Source organism: Strix uralensis, chromosome 10 (genome assembly GCF_047716275.1).
Source record: "Strix uralensis isolate ZFMK-TIS-50842 chromosome 10, bStrUra1, whole genome shotgun sequence".
NCBI lineage: Eukaryota > Metazoa > Chordata > Aves > Strigiformes > Strigidae > Strix > Strix uralensis.
This window is the reverse complement of record NC_133981.1, coordinates 11249524-11271557: the sequence shown is the minus strand read 5'-3', so window position 1 is coordinate 11271557 and position 22034 is coordinate 11249524. Positions and strand designations below refer to the sequence as shown.

The 22034-nt window shown below is 38.8% G+C and overlaps 1 protein-coding gene across 1 annotated transcript in view; it reads right to left on the bottom strand.

Moving 5' to 3' along the window:
* Positions 1 to 22034, bottom strand: part of CNTN6 (contactin 6) — a 90709-nt gene that overhangs the window by 5344 nt on the left and 63331 nt on the right. The window contains exons 10-18 of the mRNA XM_074878736.1: positions 19619 to 19746; positions 12305 to 12480; positions 11849 to 11966; positions 10821 to 10979; positions 10571 to 10720; positions 6842 to 6912; positions 3870 to 4104; positions 3218 to 3333; positions 1415 to 1601 (exon numbers count right to left, since the gene is read on the bottom strand). Of these exons, the coding sequence (XP_074734837.1) occupies positions 1415 to 1601; positions 3218 to 3333; positions 3870 to 4104; positions 6842 to 6912; positions 10571 to 10720; positions 10821 to 10979; positions 11849 to 11966; positions 12305 to 12480; positions 19619 to 19746 (1340 nt within the window). The remainder of the gene's footprint in view (positions 1 to 1414; positions 1602 to 3217; positions 3334 to 3869; positions 4105 to 6841; positions 6913 to 10570; positions 10721 to 10820; positions 10980 to 11848; positions 11967 to 12304; positions 12481 to 19618; positions 19747 to 22034) is intronic.

The window sequence follows — 22034 nt, the reverse complement described above, 5'->3', positions numbered from 1 at the left end:
TGCTTGCATCTTTCAGAGACTAGAACTTAAAATTTTAATATATGTTTTTAAATATTAAAAGGGTTATTTTGACTTTAATTTTTAAATGAACCATTAGCACAATCCTGAATTTGACAGAAGATGAAGTCAATGTAAAACAAAGCAAATTTATTTCTTATATGTCTTGTCACTTGACTGCCATGTCTTTAACTTGTCTTTCATACATATGCACATATGAATATAGAGAATCATTTCCAGACATGAGTCTATTTTCCATTAAGAAATCACATGTGAGAAGAGTCCTGTTTAAGTCTTTAAGAATCACCTTTTATGGCTTTATTTTGGTTTGTGTTATTTACATTAAATCATAACTTTTATCATTAACTCCTTTTACAAGTCGGTTCCTGTCTTGCACTTTGAGTAACAGCATAGAGCAGCACAAAGACAAGAAGAAAACTGGTGAGAGAAGAAATATTTCCCTTTTTTGTGCAACAGGGTTGATCAATTGTTTTCTGGGAAAACACAGTTCAAGGGAAGTATGAAAAAAATTGAATACTTGAACAGTAATGAATTTTGGGCACTCTGGTACACAGCAGATTACCAAGATTTCCTGCTTTATGTCTATTTTGCTCTTAGTGAACATTTACTTCATGGGTTCAGTCCTGCAGGATGGTGCTCAGTCGTTCCTTGTTACCTTGGAGGATGGCTCCATGAAAGCATTGGTTTCATGAAGTTGCTTCTCACAAACAGAATAGCATATGGTTTTGCTTCTACAGTTGCAGGAAATTTAAAAAATTGATGACTAAATAGTATTTATATGAATGTATCCCATATGCTACGCTCTGCAGTGCATAGCTTAAAGGTCTCAAAAAGAACTGTATTTGGAGCATTCAACAGTTGTCTTTAAAAAAACAAACCCACATTCCCACACCCAAATCTACTGTTTGACTGTGGAACATCTTTGCTTTATGGACTCTGCATCCCTTTTGAAATCTCCTGAAAGCAAGTGACATGCTGTTGCAATACAAAAGGAAATCCTTCCTAAGAGTTGCTACACTGTAGAAATACAAACATGAGCTTTATCTAATTTTGTAGGTGTACAGAATTACTTTAGCATAGAAAGAGAATAGGGTAAATGAAATAACCTGATTTAAGCTGATGAGAATGTTGACCTCCATTGCGACAGACCTGAAGCTAAATATTATATTAATGTCTTAAATACCATAGTCTGGGTAAACTTGATGGTGACCACAAAAATATTGTCAGGGAAGAGAGTTTCCTAGGCACAGATTTTGTTGCTTAATTTTATGAAGAAATTTGGGATCCAGTTTTCTTTGATATTGCAACATTTTGTGGAGTTTGGTCATGGTAAGCTGAAATGTCACTATCACACTTGGGAGTTTACAACATTTGTGGTACGAAATGGAATACTCACGTGATTTTTTAGTGGTGACATTTACCGGGGTGCTAGAGGGCCCTGTCCCTGCAGTGTTGTAAGCTCGAACTGTTGCAAAATACACTGTATTAGCTTTTAGTCCTGTGATATTCTTGGCTGTTACATTCCCGTTGACTCTGACTTTACCAGCTGTGCTTTCCTTGGGATCATCAGTCCAATATAAAACCTGAAAAGTGAGAACAAAGAACAGGCAATTCATTGTTTTCCATCAATTACAGATTTGGCTGGGAAGCAGACAGGCTGACAATGAAGATTTCAAGGAATACAAGATTTTTTGTACTCAAAACTAGCAGAAAATAAAACCAAGCATGAATATTTATAGAGAAGAAATAAAAGTTCAGAGACTGAATACCAATTAAGGAAGTAAATGAAATCCTTAACTTTATAGATGTCCAAAAGGAAACCTTTGATAAGGTGAGACATTTTAAAAGCTTGTTTGGTTTTATGGCTTGAACACATTTGAAGAAAACTTTAAAAGATAGAAAGAAACATTTATCTCAGTCATCTAAGAGGTTTTTTAATTATTTTGTATGCCACCTCTAGTTTTGATTCAGTGACAGCTATTTAGACCTGGGTTTTTTTCAGTGAGTAATTGATTTTGGAAGGTTTGTGTACTATACATGACTCCTATTACCTTTGTAATGATAGGACAGAATTTAAATTATTTCTGACTTGCTTTACTCTTGGTTTATCTTGTCTACAAAAAAAAAAAAAAAAAAAGTTGTTTCATTCTGCAAGCAAAATGCCCAGGGTTCATATCTGAGGTTACTTCCAAGTATCCCAGTTATTAATACAAAAATCTGCTCCCTCTACCTCTGCTCTGTCCTGTGGATGCCAGACGCAGATGACACTGGGTTTCTGCTCCCACCTGGTGCTGAAGACCAGAGCGAAGCCAGAAGCAGCAAAGCTGTCTGAGTGCCACCGTGGTCTGGCAGCATCCATACATCCTCACAGCTCCTCCTGCTCAGATCCTGAAATACCTGGCTCTGGATTTGGCCCTGGTCTTGTTGCTGTGACACCAGCAATGCACCCCAGTACACAGGGCAAAAAACCTGACAGTAAATGAGCAGGTTCTCACTCCAAAAAGCCTCAAGTTGTGCCAGGGGAGGTTTAGATTGATTATTAGGAAAAATTTCTTCACTGAAAGGGTTTTCAAGCACTGGAACAGGCTGCCCAGGGAAGTGGTTGAGTCACCATTCCTGGAGGTATTTAAAAGACATATAGATGTGGTGCTTAGGGACATGGTTTAGTGGCAGACTTGGCAGTGTAAGGGTTATGGTTGGACTCCATGACCTTAAAGGTCTTGTCCAACCTAAATGATTCTATGATTCTAAGAGGTGCAAGAAGCCAAAAGCCTTTCAAATACACCCCAAGAATTGCATAGCAATGAAGAGCATTTACCCTGGTCTCTTTTGTAAGCAATGCTATGAGTCATGTGCATGCCCCCAAACTATCAAGTACCCCATTGTGCTCAGTGTTACAGATGTATAAGAGGAGGGAGGATCAGCTTTGTTTTGTGGAATCAAGCAAGAGTCCTTTTATAGTAGCTACCACAAATGATTAATCTTGAGGTTTTAATTTACATTACAAAAATCTGGGACAGAGCTGCAGCCCTGATCTGTAAATGTTTATGATTATCTCAGGTGAAATGCTGCTAATGAGAGTTGGGTGAAGGACTCCATTGCCTGTTGACTTGGAAGCAAGAGAGGAGGAACCAGAATACAGATGTGGCCAGGAAAGAAACATCTGTGAGGTGTCAGACACCAGTAGCAGCTGCCTCACCTCATAGCCCAGCACCCTGCCCGTGTGCCTGTTCCACGCGATGGGCTGCCACGAGACCTCCACCTCCGCTGCCGAAATACTCAGTGCCGAAGCCCCCACCGGTGCTATCTGTGGCTCTGGGGGGTGGGAGAAAACACAGATGGTGGAATATTTGTATTATCAAAAGGGTGTCATGTCAGGAACTGAGGGAGATTCAAGAAAAGAGGAAGAGATTCTGGGGGGAAGCAGCAGGCAGAGGCCCAGGAAACCTGGTGTGAATCATTAGCTTTGTTACCCATTTATTGTGGAACATCAACAAGTTTTTAAAATTGGTCATTACCTATAAGCTGGGACAAATTTTCGGAGATCAGCTGCACTGAGTGGTTTGAAAAGCTAGACCCTCTGAGGACTACACTTCTGAATGTCTCCTGATTTTCCCAGCCCACTCAGCAGGAGCTCCCTGGGGACAAATAAGTTGAAACATCTACTTAAATGGATTCTGAAGATCTGCGCCTTGGTTTTTTTTACTTCAATTTCCTATCTTGTGTCTCTTGTTAATCTTCAATGAGCAGCTTTGGGCAGGGTCTTTAATATCCCTGTGGAGATCTGTCTGATCATATCTGAGATCTATTGATGCTACACAACTGTTACTAGTAAGAGCAAGAGGCGTTACCATCTTCTCCTGAGTAGACAATGGATATGGAGCTCAGGGTCCCTTCTCCTTCATTGTTGTAGACACCAACTTTCACTTCAAAAGGAGAGAGAGGTGTAATGCTTTCGTTCCTATAAACATATTTGCTTGCTTCCACTGAAGCCACCACTGCTTTTGTCCAGGTTGTTGAGCCAAGAGGACGAAACGTAACGATGTAGCCAAAATCTTCCCCATTTTGTAGTTCTTCTGGAACTGGCTATAGTGACAAGGCAGACAGTCAATAAACATTTGCAAGTATACACTGTTTTAATTGAATCTTCATTCTCTGAGTATATTTTAGTGGTATCGATTTAGTTGACTGTGCCTTAGAGAAGATAATAATGTTTGCTCCATCAGTCAATGTAATATTGAAATAAAAATCAAAATAATAAATCTATTGAGGCAATCAATTTAGAAACAAAAGATCTGATCAGCTCCATTAAAATTATTCTCTTTCAGGCATGAAGTTTTCAAAATTAAAAGCATTTCACTCAGTACAGGTTGTAGCTGATTTTTTTTTTTTCCCCAAGGGGTATAGGAATGCTAATTTTAAATAAATGATTTTTAAAGAAAAAAAGAGTCAGGAAAGGAACAAATGTGTACACAAAAGTGTGTGTCAGCTGTATAATTGCTGCATATGAGTACAGTACATATTTTTTTAAGTACAAGTGAAACTCTAAAGTGCATGAACATATTCTTATTTAAGTTTGTTTAGAACAGAAATGTTATTGCAAGTCAACATGGCAAAATTAATGTTTCTATTAATAAAATCTCATGTCAAGATACGTATTAATGACTCATACTGAACAGGCAATTACATCAACACTGTATCCAGCATGAACCTTTTTGCTTTCATGGGATAAAAATACTTCTACATGGGCTTCTCAAAGCAAGAGAACATTTATGAAACAAGAGAAGAGGAGGCATTTCTCAACAAAACTTTACTTATTTTAGGTGCTTGCATCAAAGTAAGGTGCACAGAAGAATAGACATGGAAGATGGTGCAAAAAGAGAGAGACAAACATAGGGGCAGAACTGCAGCCCCTGTGATCACTCCTGTCTCTGGTCTCCTCTCCTGCAGAGAAACTCCTCGGAGCAGTAACGGTGTGAGAAGATGGGAGAAAAAAAAAATCAGGAAGTACATCAGAAGATTTCAGGGCACTTATTTTATTCTTTTCTTCATAAATTCATTATAATTCCAGTAATAAGCCTGGCCTGGCATATGTAACAAATGTGTCTTTCCTTAAGTGTTTTACAAACATTAATTCCCCAATATGCTCCCCTCTATCTCTTTTCCAGTCCTGAGAGAGTTAAATGTGAGGGATGATGGTGCACTGGGGATTTATAAGAGTTCAAGCTACTTTCCAGAGCATTTAATTTGTTTTTGAGGCTTCTGTGACCTCAGATTTAATCAAGATGTTTAGTGAGTTCATCACAGAAAGCTGGAGAGTTGTGTTCAGTGTTGTTAGCTTGGCATAATTAGTATTTCTTCTGACTATTTTTCAGGACACACTGTGGAGTCCAACAGGATAATTTGATTGAGATCTCTCAGGTTGTTTTCAATTTTCATGTTCTTCTGCTCCCAAAGAGTAGATCAGCAGAGGAGAAAATGAAACAAAAGAGTGAAAGACGCATATGGAGGAAAACTTAGTTCAGTAAAAGTGAAGCTTCACTCTGGAGCATGGAGAGGGGAAAATGTTGCCAATATTATTTATCTAGTGGGTTTTTTTCTCTTTTGACCTAATTTTTTTCCTATCACCTCCCTTCCTCCCCCAAAAGGCTGGTTAAATGGCACAGGTTTTTAGCATACAGCAGAACACAGGTAACTCACTCAGCTGATGAATAACATTACACTTAGTTTAATTTAATTCCTTTTTCTTTCCTTCAAACTGTATACATGAGCTTGGTTATTTCTTTGGAAAAAAATGAAGTTAAGGGAGAGAGTAGACTGCCTTCCTTGCTTCAGCTGAACTAGAAGTCTTTTTTTTTTTTTTATGAAGAAATGTTTTCCATGACCTATGAAGGGAGTACCGTGTTTCTGAAGGCCTCATCCCAAATTAAGAACTAAACAGAGATCATCTTTCACAGCCTCTGAGACAGTTACACCTGAGAGTAAGATTCATGGCAAGGCTGCCCGGTCCCTGCCCTCCAGGCTGGGTGCTGCTGTTGGCAAGAAGTAGCTCCTGCTTTAGTTAGATATCCTCAAAGTCTGAGGGGAGATTTAATTAGGTGAGTCACATCAACTTCACATGTATTCTTCAGCAGCAATGAAAAAAACAGAGGGTGGGAGCTGCGTTTTAGGGAGTTTTTCCATAAGGGCTGGAGTCTTGACCAAGCCCCTGCCCCATCACTGATTGGGCTTTGCAAGAGGCTGCCTGCATTCATCACGATGCCTGTGAGGAGGATGTTGGGTGGCTGGAGAATGAGGGCTCCTTCCCACAATGCTTTCTTTCCGCTCTCTGAAATGACCTGCACTCACCCATTACAACTTGTAGTATGGTATTAACTGTTCTGAAAATGTATATTCTCTCCTCTCAATGGAGTGCTGAAGAATTAAAGGGCTCATCTCCTTTAACGCATAATAGGATATGTCTTGTCAGCACAGTGTTCCAGAATGAAAAACACGTAAACAAAAGTATGAAAAATGTTAATGCAGAAAGTGGCCAAGCAGATTAGTGTGTTAAGCACCTCCTGTACAATGGAGATAAGAGGGTTATACAGACTTCTAAACATCTTTATAACATGACTCTTAAACTGTTTATTTTTATAAATTGTTCACTATAACACAGAAAACTTGCTGTATATCTTACAGGCTGTTTTCTCTCCAGATGCAGGATGAAATCCAGGCTCAGCCAAAGCCAATGACCAAAAGCTTTTGAATTTCAGCAGGGCTGTGATTTCACCCATGGACTCTTCCCGATTAGACAGCTTAGGTTAATTGAACTAAAAATTACCTCCCATGTGATGACCAGCTCAGAACGGCTCCCTCCTCCTCCACTGACATTCGTTGGTGCCACGACAGGAACTGGAGAAGAAAAGATGTTGGTGCTTGCAACTACCCACTGCTACTGCCAGGGGTCTTATCAACTAGGTGATTAGAGCTTTTCCTAGCTCTAATGTAGCTATTCTGCCTTTCAACATGGAGGACAGGGACTATATTATGAAACAGTACATTTTAAATGAACTGAAATTATGTTTACACATTTTCAAGTTTATAAGGCTGAAGCCACAGATGTATTTGATACATGAGTACCCTGGTTCAAAAAATTAATTAAAGAAGCTAGTAGCATCAAGTATCTGACATTATTATGCCTCATCAACTAATTGGCAAAATGATGTTCCATTCAGACTGTAGCTGCAACACTACTGATTTACTAATTATGCATTTGTTCAGTAAACATGTTGTTGGAGCAATATATTAATTTTTTTAATTGGCTGTATACTTTTCTTGGGAAATTCAAAACTCTTAATTTGCTTTTCTCCTTCTCCCAACACTGTAAGTGTCCAAAAGTTCACTGATTAGAGCTTGATTTCTTCAGCATTGCTCCAGGTGTATGGCACCATAGGTACAAGGTCAAGGCCAAGCAACATCTTGTTGTTTCAGGCTGAGGGGTCTTCTCATCACTCAAATGGCTCTTGGTGGAGAGGCCAGGAAAATATAGTAATTCCTTGCCTCTTGCTCTATATTTCCATAAACATGCCCACCCCATTAGGCTATAAATATTGACAGTTTTCGGGAACTGGTTTGTGATGTAACGGATGGAATTTAGACAGACCAGTCTCATTTTTATTGTATAGTTTGCTATAGATCTACTTGCAAGGATATCACGTTCCTCTTCAGCTGCTGGAGAAGTATAAAAAAGAGGACAAGTCTGGAACTGAGATTGAAACCCCCATAAGAGGGCATCTGTGCTGTTTACCATCTCCAAATCCTTAGTACTATTTTTAGAATTTTCAATATTGTTTTGTCGTTCCCTCCATTCAGCTCTCACTGTCTGAAGATTGGACGTATTGAGACAGGGCTAAGGACAAGGTCAGAAATAGGCAGGACAGTTACATCTCAGGAGCTTTTTCAGATATTTTGGCAAGTTTTGCCACGTCCATCTGCCCTTCCCCATGTCTTCCACTCAGTGTTAGCCCAGCTCTAGTAGAGGCAATAAAGGCAATAGCCCTTTAAGTTCCCAGAAATTTATGTGAACGCACAATCACTTATAGATTCAAGTCCACATATAAATCTTTATCTGATTTCATCCTCTCCAGAAATGTAGAAATTTCACGATAATTTTGTTGTGCAATCATAAAAGTGAGTGCAAGTGCAAACAGACAGGCTCTTTTGGAGAGTTTAGCATAGGTATACAATTTTGTCACTCACAATCAATGTCTTTGTGCACATCAGAGGCAAATAAGCTAAGACTGAAAAGAACTGCATTAAGGAAAAAAATGACAAAACACACTTTCAAACCTAGTGTTTCACTGTTTCATGAACCAGTTGATGCTCAATTAGTTCATGTGTTAAATGTGTTCAGTACTTACTACATTTGCATGGGGAAAAAAATTGTACTACTGCTCAGCAGACCCTCAACTGGGTCATAGTTGAGAAACAGATGAAAATTTACAGCTGAGTGCACCAACAGAGGCTCAATTAATTCTCAGTTCCATTTTAATGAAATGAACAGTAGCTCATTTGCATCCACAAATCTACTAATGCTCAGATTTCAGCTGGCAAAATAGCTATTATAACAGTGAAGTCCAACTTCACCCTTTCATGGCCAGCCTTTTGCTGTCCACAGTTTTCAGTTTCCTATTCTGTTAAAAAAGATAAGCTGTTACTTCTCCCACTGCACAGCAATGTTTTGAGACAGAATGATTTACAGAAGTAAAGGGGTTAAGCAACTAAAACCTGAAGTAAGTCTTTCTATTCCTTTTGTTAAGCTTCAGACAGTGCCACACTGTAAGGAAATAATGTTCCTTGTGCTATTGCCAGGATAAATAAATAATATTAATTTTATTGTTTCTTTCTCTTTCTAGCCCTAGTCTTGTGAATCCCCCTAGTAAAAAAAAAAAAAAAAAAAAAAAAAACAAAACAAAAAAAAGAAAGACTTTACAAGATGAAAGCTTTTACTGACTGTATAGGTGGTTTTGAATATCACACTTTACAAAGCCTGACAGTGGCAACAGCAAGAAAGACCTTCCCAAGACTAATGTTGACTTTATGATCAATCATGTAATGGAGAACATATATCTGTGATACTCTGTTGGGAAATTTAGAAACTCTGGCCTCTCCCTGTCTCCAGTTTTTCTTTAGCCTTCCCTTTTCACGTCGCTCCTTACTCCTTGCATGTGAAAGGTTCCTGTGGTTCTGTTGGAGGAAGGGCTGGTGTCCCACTCAGGCACACATCCCCCAGACAGCTGAGCCCAGGGCAGGATCTGTGCATCTTTCCCACTGGAGGTTCTCAGGGCCTTCCCTTTGTTTGGGAGCAGCCTGCAAGCTGCTTTACTACCACACCAGCCAGGCAGTCCGGACTGCTGCTAAGGCTCATTTGATGTCTCTCTGCACCTGGAAAGCTGTCAAAATCTATCAAAATTGGTGTTCTAGTGATCAGGTAGTTTTTTCTGGCATCAGTACTCAGTAGAAGTTTTTGCTTCAACAACAGGAAAAATAACTTATTAAATTTTAATCAATTGATTTAATACAATTTGAAGTAATTTTGCTTTGGGACAAATATTGTAGGTATTCTGAGAAACAAATGGATCCCCCTTTTACAGATATATGTATTTCCTGCTGTATAATGTACAGTACTGTATTTTGAGTTCTGTCTTGAAATGCAGTTTGCCAAACTTCAGAGCCTAGTAAATGAGATAAACAAAGAGAAAGTGGATTGCAAAAGCTGCTTCCATTTTACTGCTTTCCATTCAATAAATACTGATTTTATAGGTGGGAGAGCGTTGATAAGCAGGGGGATGGGAGAAACATAAAACAAACGAAAGGTTTGGGCTTCAAATAAATTGTACCAAACTGAATAGGTCAAAGGACTGACAGTGTCGGTCATCCAAGAATGAGTCTTCTTCCTATGAGGTTCCATGTCCCAGAAGATAAATGTGTAAAGGTTAGACAGACAGATAGTAAGGATTCCACCCTGGAGTCAGTAGAAGCTATTAGTTTCACTGGGCTTTGGATGCTGTAATTTATTTCCTTCAGTTAAAGCCAATATCCTGTCCCTACTGATGCTCAGATATCAAAAAACTGCTTGTGCTAGGATATGCCAGAGATCTGGCTTTATCATTTTCTATGCAAGTCCCTGAGCAGGGTATAAACGCAGGTATAATTGGAAGAAAACAAATTTTGCTCCCCAACTGCTTGAATGAAAACTTTGTGTTCAGGCATGGGGATTAGATACATTTTGGGACATATCAAAGGGAGGAAGCATGGGCCACCTCCAGCCTTTGTTACTGGTCCAAGTGATCTTCAAACCAGAGAGCAAAGCATGCGGTACCTCAATCATGTCCAAGCATCCCTTGCACTGGTAGTGCGGGTCTGCTGTTGTGAAGTCATAGCAGCCACAGACTAAAATGCCAGATATTTAAGTAACCCTGTAGGAGTGTCTCTGCTACAGTGAAATTCTCACACCTGGGAGCTGGCAATGTGTCTGTGTGGAAAAAACTGACAGAAACTAGGGACTTACCTGCTGCTTTAGTTTTCAGCAGAGCTGATGGTCTGCTTGGCTCCCCAATTCCAACACTATTGCTGGCAAGCACACGAAACTCATACTCAACCCAAGGGCTTAAGTCAACCACTGTTGCCTTGTGAGTCCTACCATTAATGACTTCAGGAACTAAAGGTAAAACAAACATGTCATGACAATTTCATTTTGGAGTAATTAATGGCCTAATTGCAATATGCAAAAAATTCAAGGCAACTCTCAAATTGCTCACCTGTTGCAACTGCCTGCCATCCAACTGAGAAAGGAGTCCTCGTCTGAATGTTGTATATCTGGACTGGACTGTTATTATCTATTCCAGACTTCCAGGATAACACAGCAGTAGTGCTAGAAATATGTTCAACTTTAACATCTTCTGGTGGACCTGGGGGGCCTAATATGATTAGCATTTTAAGATGAAGGTATTAGGACGAGAAGATTCATTGCTGGGTTGGGTTGGGCAACCCTTACTTTCTCAAGTCAGAGGAATTATTCATGAAGCTGCAGTTTCATGAAAGCAGCACCATCGCTAAATGATGGCTTCATGCCTATATTACATTTTTCTAATTAATGAGGATTTTTGAGTCAGGAAAAATAATGTCTTTATGTTTCTAATATGAAAACTGCAAACAAGGGAATGATTTTTTTGTCTGACAAAGAAAGTTACTCAATTTGTCTCTTGCTGAACCATCCTATATTTTCAGAACTCCTCTTGAATTTAATCGAAACTGAGGTTTAGAAAAAATTCAAGATGGTGCACTATACAGATTTCTAATTTTTGCTACGATTTAGAGGATCTGCTGCCATAACTGCATTTCTCTTGTGGCTGGCAGTAAAAAAGATGAGTTAGTTGACCATAGAAAATAATTTTTCATATTATCTCCAAATAGTGGAAAGGAACCAGGTTTCTTGCTTTTTTCCAGCCTGCACAGTGACCTGGAGATACCCAGCAAGAAGCTGGTGACAGCTGTCTGCTGAAAGTAGAGGACTTGCCTATGCCCTGCCACATTCACCTGTGTGGCCAGAAGAGTTTACCTTCCAAAGAGGCCATGGCAGAACTGCACAGATCTCCCTGGGTTAGCTGCACAGCAGGATCACACTGGCCAGAATCTCAACCTAGTTTTGGGGCCAAGGGTACAAGATATATAGCATTTCACTATTGAAATATTGAATTGATATCCTAGGAATCATTTACACAAGAGCTGATGCTAAGAATTTCTAATTCCTACAGAAGATATATGTGTCTACATTTAACAGACATACCTCTTACAATTATATCTACTGTTGCAGATTGACTGTCTAAAGTTGTTTGTACCACGCACACATATTTCCCAGAATGATGTAGCTGAATATTTCTTATCATCAAATCCCCAACAGATTCCTAGAGATACAAAGAAAGTAAACTAATCACTCACAACATGCTTTCCATACTAGACATTTTTATAAATTGCTCAATATTAATAAAAAATTCAGCTTTTAAATTAAAATATTCATAGCTATCATCCATTTCTTTCATGTGGACATTTTTATTATGACTTCACAAATAACTCAAGTGCCTTTATGAAATTTAAGAAAGAAAAATAAATGGCTGCAGCCCTTGTAAAGAAACAGTGATTTGCCATGCATATAAATAGCGATGGAAGAATTATCATAAATATTTGTGTCATCTAAAGACTGGCAAATAGTTTCATTAAGCACTAAGGAGTTTAAGAAACTTACTCTTCCAATTCTTTCAAAATGATGTATTTCTCTATTAAAATCAATTCTATTGCCATTGAATGACCATGTGAACACCACATCAATGGAGGGGTCATGAGACACCTGGCATGGAAGGACTATGCTTTCTCCAACTGTTACATCCATATTAGAAGGTGGAATAGTAATTACAGTCCTTTCTGTGGAGACAAAAAAAAAATCCTTTTTATTAAAATGCTTGTAAAAATAGTAGATCTTGCATGAGTTTTGTACCATTTATAAAATGATTTAAAATGGGTCCAAAATTTTCCATAATAAAGAAAATTATCTCTAATACAGTGATGATTTCAGAACACTCTTACCTCTGTGCAGCCTCCTACTTTTGCAGTATCAATACAGTGAGCACGCTGTGTGCTTCTGAAGGCAAGCAGATGTCAGAGGCAACATGCTAAATGAGTCATATGTTACTTTGTAAAGCCTATAGTCAATAGATAAGATTTCAGCTCAAAAAGTACAGATTTCATTATTACAACTGTTAAAAATATGTCCACAGTTCTACAGACCTGAAAATCTCTCCTTATAGGAAACTGCAGCAAAAGCAAAATTGCTGTTCATTGCCACTTACTTTATACATTGAGATCCTTAATCTATATTAATGTTAGTGGTAGTTTACCACACAGAGTTGCTTACATTACAGCTTCAAAGAAGATATCTTCACAGACAGAAAAACTATTTATATACACTTTTTTAACCCCTTACACTGAGAAACATACTTGCAGCTCTTATTAATGGAAGCAGTAGCTTGCTGAAGGGGAAATAAACAGGTTTATATGGCTTCACTTTTGTTGATATGACTGGCAGATAGATTAGAGATAACAACCACTTTGTTGTAAGCAATTCCCTTGAATAAAGCTTTTGTGCATGAAAGTGTTATAAAATGGTGAGAAATTAGAGGCATGTGAATAAAATGAGAGCAGAATCTATTCAACAACATTAATACATTCTGAAAATAATGTGAGAGGAGCAGAAGAAAATTTCCACAAGTTTTATTAGTTCCGCGACCATTCTGGCTTAACACTATGTGTTAGAAATTTACTTGAAAATTCAGGATTTTGGTTATACCAAGGCCTTGGATCCAAAAGGTTGATATATGATGCGGCATCCAACATATTTTCATTCAGACTGTCACCGTCACTGTGGTAACTGATTAATATGTGGGTACAAACAGGCAATATGGGCTGAAACCTGAAGGGCTTCTCCACATCTGAGCTACGCTGGAGGAGTGACTGTTATGGCAGCGGCCAAGTAGAAACAAGGCAGAATGTTGCATTTTCTGCTAATGTTTTAAAATAAAACTGGATCTCACTAGTTTCAGTGATGTACTTGCTGCAGGCATCAAGTAATGTTTTCCAGGGAAAACAAAGAAAGAACTTATCTCATTTTTATTGTTATAGACAAATTAGGTGTTTTTTTCTGGTATCATTAATAGAGTGTCTGAGGTTCTCATCATGAGTTAAAGCTCAAGACTTAGAACACGCTTTCTCAGATTTCTCTGCGTACTCTGACGGCTCTTCACAGCCACATAAAACTATCATTGTGGCAGCTCCATCAGTTTGTCTGAAGTCAAGGACTGCAAAAATGTGAAGGCCTCAGATGACTGTCTTAAAGATACTCGATCATTAGGTTAGAGAAATCTCTTCTTCTCCCTGGAAGCAGTGTGTCAGATGCAATAAATTCCAGATGATTCAAGGGCCATATTCTTTGTTGGCACAACTCCACTGATTTCAGCACATGCTGGCAAAGAACTTAGCTCCATAAATCTCAAATGAAGTAATTCCATTGTGAAGTACAGGTAGCTTTTATAGAATAATTTTGAAAAGTCTCTGGAAGCTACGGAGAACCTCCACAAAGTTTTCTTTTCTTGTTTTTCCTCCTGTACTTCTTATTCTCACAGCTGAAATAGAACTGCATGAATAACACTTTGAGGGGAGAAGTTCTATTACTTGCAATAATGCTATGTATGTTAAAAAAAGAAAAAAGCTGGAACTTCTCTTTGCCACTAGCAGGTGGAAAGGCATGATCTTCTGGCCTGAGATGGTCCTCCAAACTCGTCATCTCTTCTTCCAGAGTCATCCTGTAAGACTTCCTCTTTCCTTAAACCTATAAACCATGTGCATCTCTACACTGAGCTTTTAAAGCCAATGAAATATAGTATCAAAGAAGCAAAGTGTTCCCCTGAATGCCACAATCAACCCCAAAGTGGAAATTCTACATTGCTCTGCATGGTTTTGACACACTTTCTCCCAGCCTCCACTTGGTTTTTGTCTGCTCTGTCTTTAGCTGTGCAGGAGAGATGTCTCCACACGCATTCTCTCATAAATGATGCAAAAGGTTATGCCTGATTTACAGGAGGGTGTTGAAGGGTCTGGCAAGTCACCCTGGGCTGTCCCCCACCTCATGTAACCCCTGGGTCTGACCTGTGTGGTAGAGCTGGGAGAACCAGGAGGTGTGAACTGGCTCCTCTGAAATCACAGCAAGGGTCACCTCCACAGCTCCTGTCTCCTGTACGCTGTAACTGCCCCTGGGAATCGAGAGGGCTGGCCCTAACAAGGCCATTTACAATGTCAATAATTAGATGCGCAACAGCACATTTTCTGAGCCTTCCATTTGTAAGCTCAGTAGCTGGATATGAGTAAAGAGTGGTTATGGGGTTCAGCTTCCCAGCCCTCTTGGACAGACCCCAAAGCCTAAGATAAGCTCCTTGCTGCCAGGTATAAACTGCTGCTGGTATTTTATCTGTCTTGCTTAAAGCTGACTTGCATGTATCTGTTTTGCACTGCTTTGATGACAGCCTGAAGACACCCTATGAATTAGGTATCCTGCTAAAACTCCAAAACAAGGCACTTATACCAGGGGTGAAATTCACCTTTTCTGCTTTCATTCATTCAGCACTAATAAAACTTTGTGCCACTACTGAATTTTCCATGTGCCAGGTACTCTCTGTCCTTCAAATTTCTCTTTTAAATATCTACCCTTCACAAGACCCACATCACCTCTACTACTACAAGACTTAATGCCACCTCATTTTGTAACTCCTGCTTCTCTGTACTGGATGGTTGGTCACCAGGATCGGTCCATTTTGGCTCTTACAATGCACTGTGTACAATTACAGCATTCTATAAATAAGTAAAATACTATAAATAAAATCAATTTATTTCTATGGGAAGGTCAAAGTAAGAATGATACAAACAGCACTGCATAGAATTTGTAATCAGATTCAATAGTTACATTCTAAAATCCATAGAATACAAATAGAAAATGATGTCTTGTTGTTTTGTAAAATCTTTAAGCCTCCATCAAAGCCAGTCTGTTGTACAGGAAGGAGCCATTAACTCCAGCTGGTTGTAATGAAACTGGCTGGGAATTTTTTGAAACTTTTCTTCATCAGAAGGTTCCAATAATATTACGTTTAACTCATTAGGTCTGTCATGTAATTTCTCGTGTCATTATTTGATCACACATTCAAAGAGATCAGAAATAAGATAGCTGCAATCCTGTTATAGGATGTTATTAGAAGAAATAAAAATTCCAGAGATCATTTATCTCTTAAAACCTATGGAATGCCTCCTTAGGGAAAAGATAAGTATTTTTAAAAAATCACATTCTACAGAACCCTCTAGTGAACGGGTATTTTGGAATATCAGAACATAATGGTTTCTTATAACACAACAAATCCCAATAGCTTTATGCTATTAGTATTAGAAATCTATTTTCTTATTGGCATGAGCCTATTTGCCTCCACCAAATAAATATAGAAAAGTGTCTTTTTGTGAATTATACTGTTTGTGTGTGAGGCGTGTTTTTTTAGTAGTGTTAGCAAAAAAATCCATTTTATTATGGCATTATCATCCTCTTGTATCTCTTGTTCTAGCCAGCTCATATCCAGTGATACCACTGATGCAGCGTGGCTCACTTGTGTGATATTTTCTGCTTCTTTTATGGGGTTGTCTTTAAGACTTCCACCTCAAATACTTTTAAAAGCTTCTTAAAAGCTCTTGGTTCTACATTATCTATCTATCTTGCTTAGCAACTGCAGACATGCATTATATGGCAAATCCCATTCCAGAGGAGAAAATAGATAAGATGCTGTGAGTGCTGGAGGTATAATAAAGACTTCTCACACAAAGAATAAACAACTCAATGAGCAGCAATAAACTTAATTTGCACATTAGATATGCTTTTCCAAGTTCTGACATTTCAGTTGAAAATAATGCTGAAGCAATGAGGCCTATAATTGAACAGCCAAAACTTCTCCAGAGGGGAAACAAAAACAAATGTTCCCTGCAAACAAGATCATTTTTATACCATGTTGTTACTCAGTGTTTTAATAAACTTCATAAATGCCAAAAAAATTATTTTTTTCATGTTTTAATGTGATTTTCCCATATTACTATATTAGGATGTATGTATGTGATATGTGAAATACTATATAACATTAAGTCAGAGCTGCCTAAACCCTAAACTTCTTGGTTTATTCATTGCTAGCTGTGCTGTAACACCATCTCAGATTACACGTTGTACTGCATCAATGCTAATTGCTCTTTCATATTATGAGTATGAAAAAGATTTTGGCAGATGCAGTAGGTTGGGGAAGAGGTCATGCCTGCAGCTACAGTAACCATTCTAAAGTCATTGAAAACAAGAATATTAAGAAAAAAAAAGAGAGTTACAAATTACATTTAATAACGTGCTCTTCTTGTAACTACAGACATTATTATTGTTAGCTGTTTTGCAAAACTGATTAATGTGCTTACTATAATCTCAGAAGTTCCACTTTCTAAGATGTCCTAATTTAAAATCAACAAATATGAATACTTTTATAAGAAAATGTCTGCATTGAAAAGATTGTGTGGGAGCAAAGAGAAAAAAAAACCACTAAGTTTGCCTCAATTTTTCTTCTTTTTTTTTTTTTGTCAGTGAATAAAGATCAGAGCACAGTCATTTCATATGCTGCTCATAGGAATATCTATACAAACAATATCTCTTTTCATGTCCTCCATCTCTGGACTAGTCTACCTGAGCAATAAGTTTGTACAAATTCTTACTAATGGAGATAGACCATCTATCAACACAGCAAAAACCTGAAACAAAGGACTGCTTTGAACATAATGTACTTTAATGTGTTCCACAATGTATTTAACTGTGTTTCAAAGAAGGGTGAAAAATACTGCAGGGAAGATGCTCCCCTGCAGAGCATCACTGGACTGGGACCAGAGCCAGTGTGCTGTTACACCAGAGTCTCAGCCCCAGCACAGATGAAGTTGTAGTTTTGGAGGGAAGGAGAATTACAGCTGATGTGACCATTTGATACGTATATGGATATTGATAAGGATGGCTGTTAGGGAAGTTATTTATACACCTCCAACTAAAGCATCACAACATCTAGAAATAAAACTCCTGGTCTCACCGAGGTGGTCTGAAAAGTTGAAGTAGGTGTTGAAGTTGCGAGTGTTTGCAGTGGAAGGACTTAGACCCCATCCGAAAGCAATGCAGACTGCTCAATAAATTCCCAAGACCAGCAGGAGAAGCCAAGCAGAGCCACGTGCCCGAACGCTGGCTCTGCCCACTGCAGCCTTGTCTGGCAGTAAGTGAGGACTGCCACCCAAGGGGGATCTTGTGAAAAAGGTCCTTTTTGGTGAGTACACACCTTCCTGGGCAAGCAGTACGTAGCTCAAAACGACAGTGACCCGAGGCTGTCCACCTCTTGCACTAATGGTTGGAATCTCATGGTTACGGTGCTCATCCAGAGCACAGCAGAGCCAGGGTCAAGTCCTTCCCAGTCAAGGGTTGTGAACCCTGGGTCTCCCACTTCTCTCAGCCATGACTTTGTACAAGTCCTGTCCAGCTGGAGAAGAGCTGAGAGTAAAGAAAGCAGCAGCCTGGGGGAAAATCTGTCCCCCTGCAGTGAGGGCATGCAGTGAAGATAGAGCAGGGGAAAGGACAGAAGAAGGAAACCTGGCTTTCCAGACTTAAGGTTATTACTGTTTCATATGCGAGAGCTATAAAATGTGACTGGTAGACAATTATCTGCACTTAGTGCCTTAATCAAAAACAAGAGGGACAAAAAAAGGAAAATGGCAGAAGAAAGCATGACTTGCATTGGAGCTGGAAGTGTTATGCAGCCAGGCAAGTCCTTGCTGACATCCATACAAAGTTTGGGAAACTTCATGCATAACGATGTAGTTGCACTATGGCACATCTCATCAGATCCCATCAGTGATTTTGTCTCAGAGGACACAGGATTTGGCTTCTTATAATGATCCTGATGGGACAAGTTCATACTGATAACACTCAAAGAGGCAAGTCACTTTCTTCTTATGGAGACAATTAAAGTTTTATCTCATATACATAATAGAGAAGAAAATAATGGTAATGTGAGAGGAGGATGTTCCTCATTCTCCCTTCAGAAAAAGATCTGTCTAGTTACATTAACCTGTAGTTAACGGTTGAAATGGTTTAATTAAACCAAAACCTAATGTAAGAAAACATAAACAAAAAAATCAAATGCTTTCTGACAAAGGGGTGTCCTCTGAAATAAGATGTCTTAGCATTATTATCCAGGAAAACAAACTAGTCAAAGCATAAAAGATACCCTAACGGATCCCTTGTTTTATTATCAATGCAGCAATTAGACTGGGGGAGGGCTGTGGAAGGTAGCCATTTTAATATTCAGAATTAAAAGACCTGTGATGGTCCAAAGAATAGGTTTTGCTTGGCTCAGATTTGTTTTGGAGTTATTTACCAAAGTAACACACAGCAGCTGGGATATGGAAGAAAGAGTGGGTGGCTTCAGGATCTGCAGGAATGCAATGTATGCAACATATATCCACCTCATGCTGAAGAAAATAAACCCACCTGATTTTCAGATTACTTCATAACATCTTATGTCTTTTTGGCACCCCAGCTTTAAAGTCTCTTCTGCAGTCTCAGATGTGATGTAAATTGTAAAAGCTGAAGAAACTCATCCAAGCACACCACACAGCTTACACCGAACCTCCACACCGCTTTGGTGTCCTTTCAAACCATGGCTGCCCAATGTCTGCAACAGTGCAGCCCATACCTGCTGACGTCTAAATGGTACTGCAGTACAAATATCATCAGAGTGGTGTGGTTATGAGGTTTTCTTTGCTGCAGGTACTGGAGAGCTCAGTTTCAGCTTTAAACTGCAAGTAACAACCTGTCAATACTAGCACTGATTGGCACAGACTTGGGCATCCCAATGAAAGAAAGCACATACTTTCTAATATTCATAAAGCACAAAAGAAAACACTAATGTACCTTTCACAATCAGGTTCCCTGAATTTCTGGCCACTCCGAACTGATTTGTTGCTATACAAGTGTACACCCCGGCATCTGATTTGGTGATGTTATAGAGTTTGAGACTGCCATCCTCTAGCAAGTTGACCCTGGGGAAAATAATAAACAAAAAGGAAGAAAAAAATGTAATAGAAATGTAATGCTACTTTTAATATTTAAATGTTTCCATTATACTTCTTCTCTTCTACAACAAGCTGAATATGTATCAACCAATTTTCACCTCTACTTATTATTGATTTCTATAATATGAATGTTATATTGACATATTGGAGTTGACCATTAACTTATCTAGCTGACTTTCTTGCAGCAAAATTTGGAGTCTCCAGAGAAAGAAGGAAGACTGAACTTGTTACCTGTTTGTGCTATATTTTACTGTGGGGGGCTTTTTTTTTTTTTTCAGATCCCAATGCTCCTATGACATACTAATGTTGTGTCTGAGCCAGCTGCTTGTGCAATTTTGTCAGGATTATTAAAACATATTAGCAGACTAGCTGAGATGCTGAAATGCCATCTCACAAGCCAAGGAGCCAAATCAAATGCATTGCAGTCTCACAGGGCCTTCAAATCACCTATTAGTCACTATGTTGTTTACATCAGTTTGCAGAGTATTGGGTAAATTGCATTTAATAGTAATTTCAGGACCACTCCTGGGTTTTATGGACAAAATTAATTTCTAAGCTTGTTCATATGCTTCTTCATGTCAATGAGATACTTTAAGATGTAAGTCAGTACAGAGTTTGGCATATGTTTTCCTTAGGTAAGCTTTCACTGCATATCCAGCACCTTTTTGCTTTGACATACAAGGACAGCACCTCAGAGCTTTGGGATTTTCTTCACAAATATACAGAACACATTTATCAAACGTAGAGAATTTCAAAATGAAAACTGAATTAGGTAAGTGATGAACTTTTGGACAGAATTATTACGTTATCCTGTAATGTTTAGTTCGTGTCGGTTCTTCCATCCACCTGTTTCGCATGGTAGATACTGAAGCTCTTGATGAATTATTTCTGACTTTAGAAGGAGGACAGTGGGCTCAAAGACATGAAATTCCTGGAAGTTTCATGAAAAAAGGTGTCAGGGTCTCTATGTACATTACAGCCCCTCTTGCCAGTAAGGCCACTGCATGGGCACACTCCTTAGTAGGCATCAGAGAATCTGCACCCAACTGAGAAGAGCTGCACTCAAATGCCACACTTCTGTACATCTGACAAAATCCAGATTTAAGTCACAAATCCACAGGAAACTAGGCTTCATTCATCCCAGCACTCACAGAAGTACTGCACTAATTTTTTATATTCCTCTTTTAATTGACATTTAAATCTAATACAAGAATCCTTTTATAAAAAGAAAATATCTAATTCATGCATCACAGTTTGGGTATTTAATATTTATTACAACATAAGATTGGATGATGTAATGAATTATTAAAGGAAATGAACAATAACAAGAGCAGAAGTTGAAGCTGACAGTAATATTATAGCCATTAAACACACAAAAAACATCACAGTGTCTTACTGAATTCCACTCTGGTATTTATATGCTTGTAGCTATATGCGTAACACACATTAGACCTTGTTCTGCTTCCCGTTACACGCTCCCAGCCTCTCGGCTGATGAAGAGAAGTGGTAGACTTGGATTCCTAGCGGTCTTCTCGCTTACATACCCTCAGTTTTATGTCTCCCAGTCTTGTCTGACCTCACCCTTCTGAAAGATCTTCTCCTGAGCAGGGCAGGGTTGGATTTAGGGATGAGAAAAGCTGAGATGTCCCTGTGGTGCCAGGCACTCTGTCACTGGGGTGTGGAGCTGAGAGGGGAAGGGATTTAGGCTTGAATGAAAAATCTTTGTTTCCTTGGCAATAATCACCAGGTACTGCAGCAGTTGTTTGCATGCAATTTGTAGTACAATGAGAAAATAAGTTCGGGTTTAATAGTCTATCATATATTCATATTAAACCAGAGAGGAGCAAAATATGAAGCAACAAAGTACACTCTTCGATATAATGATGTATCAACTAAGTGACATTTTTCAGATAAGGAAGGATGAATAAGCATGAAAGAACTGAGCCTTTCTGCTGGCTTCATGACACTGTGCATCAAAATGAGACAGCATTGGTGCCTTTCCCTCTCAGTATGGGACACACCTGATGAGAGTATCTCAAAGGCAGGTTTAAATATGAAGAAAGATTTGCAAGTATTCCACTTCTGCCTCTGTTATTTTCTTTTCATTAATGATGCATTTCTTCACATCAGTTTGCACCAGCCACAAGAAAACACCCTCATTAGAAACTGCTGGTGATAAAATAGTTGATTCAACTGACTGGTTAGCTAACATATGGTGGCTTCATCAAACAGTATCAAAAGAGATTCGAGTGTGA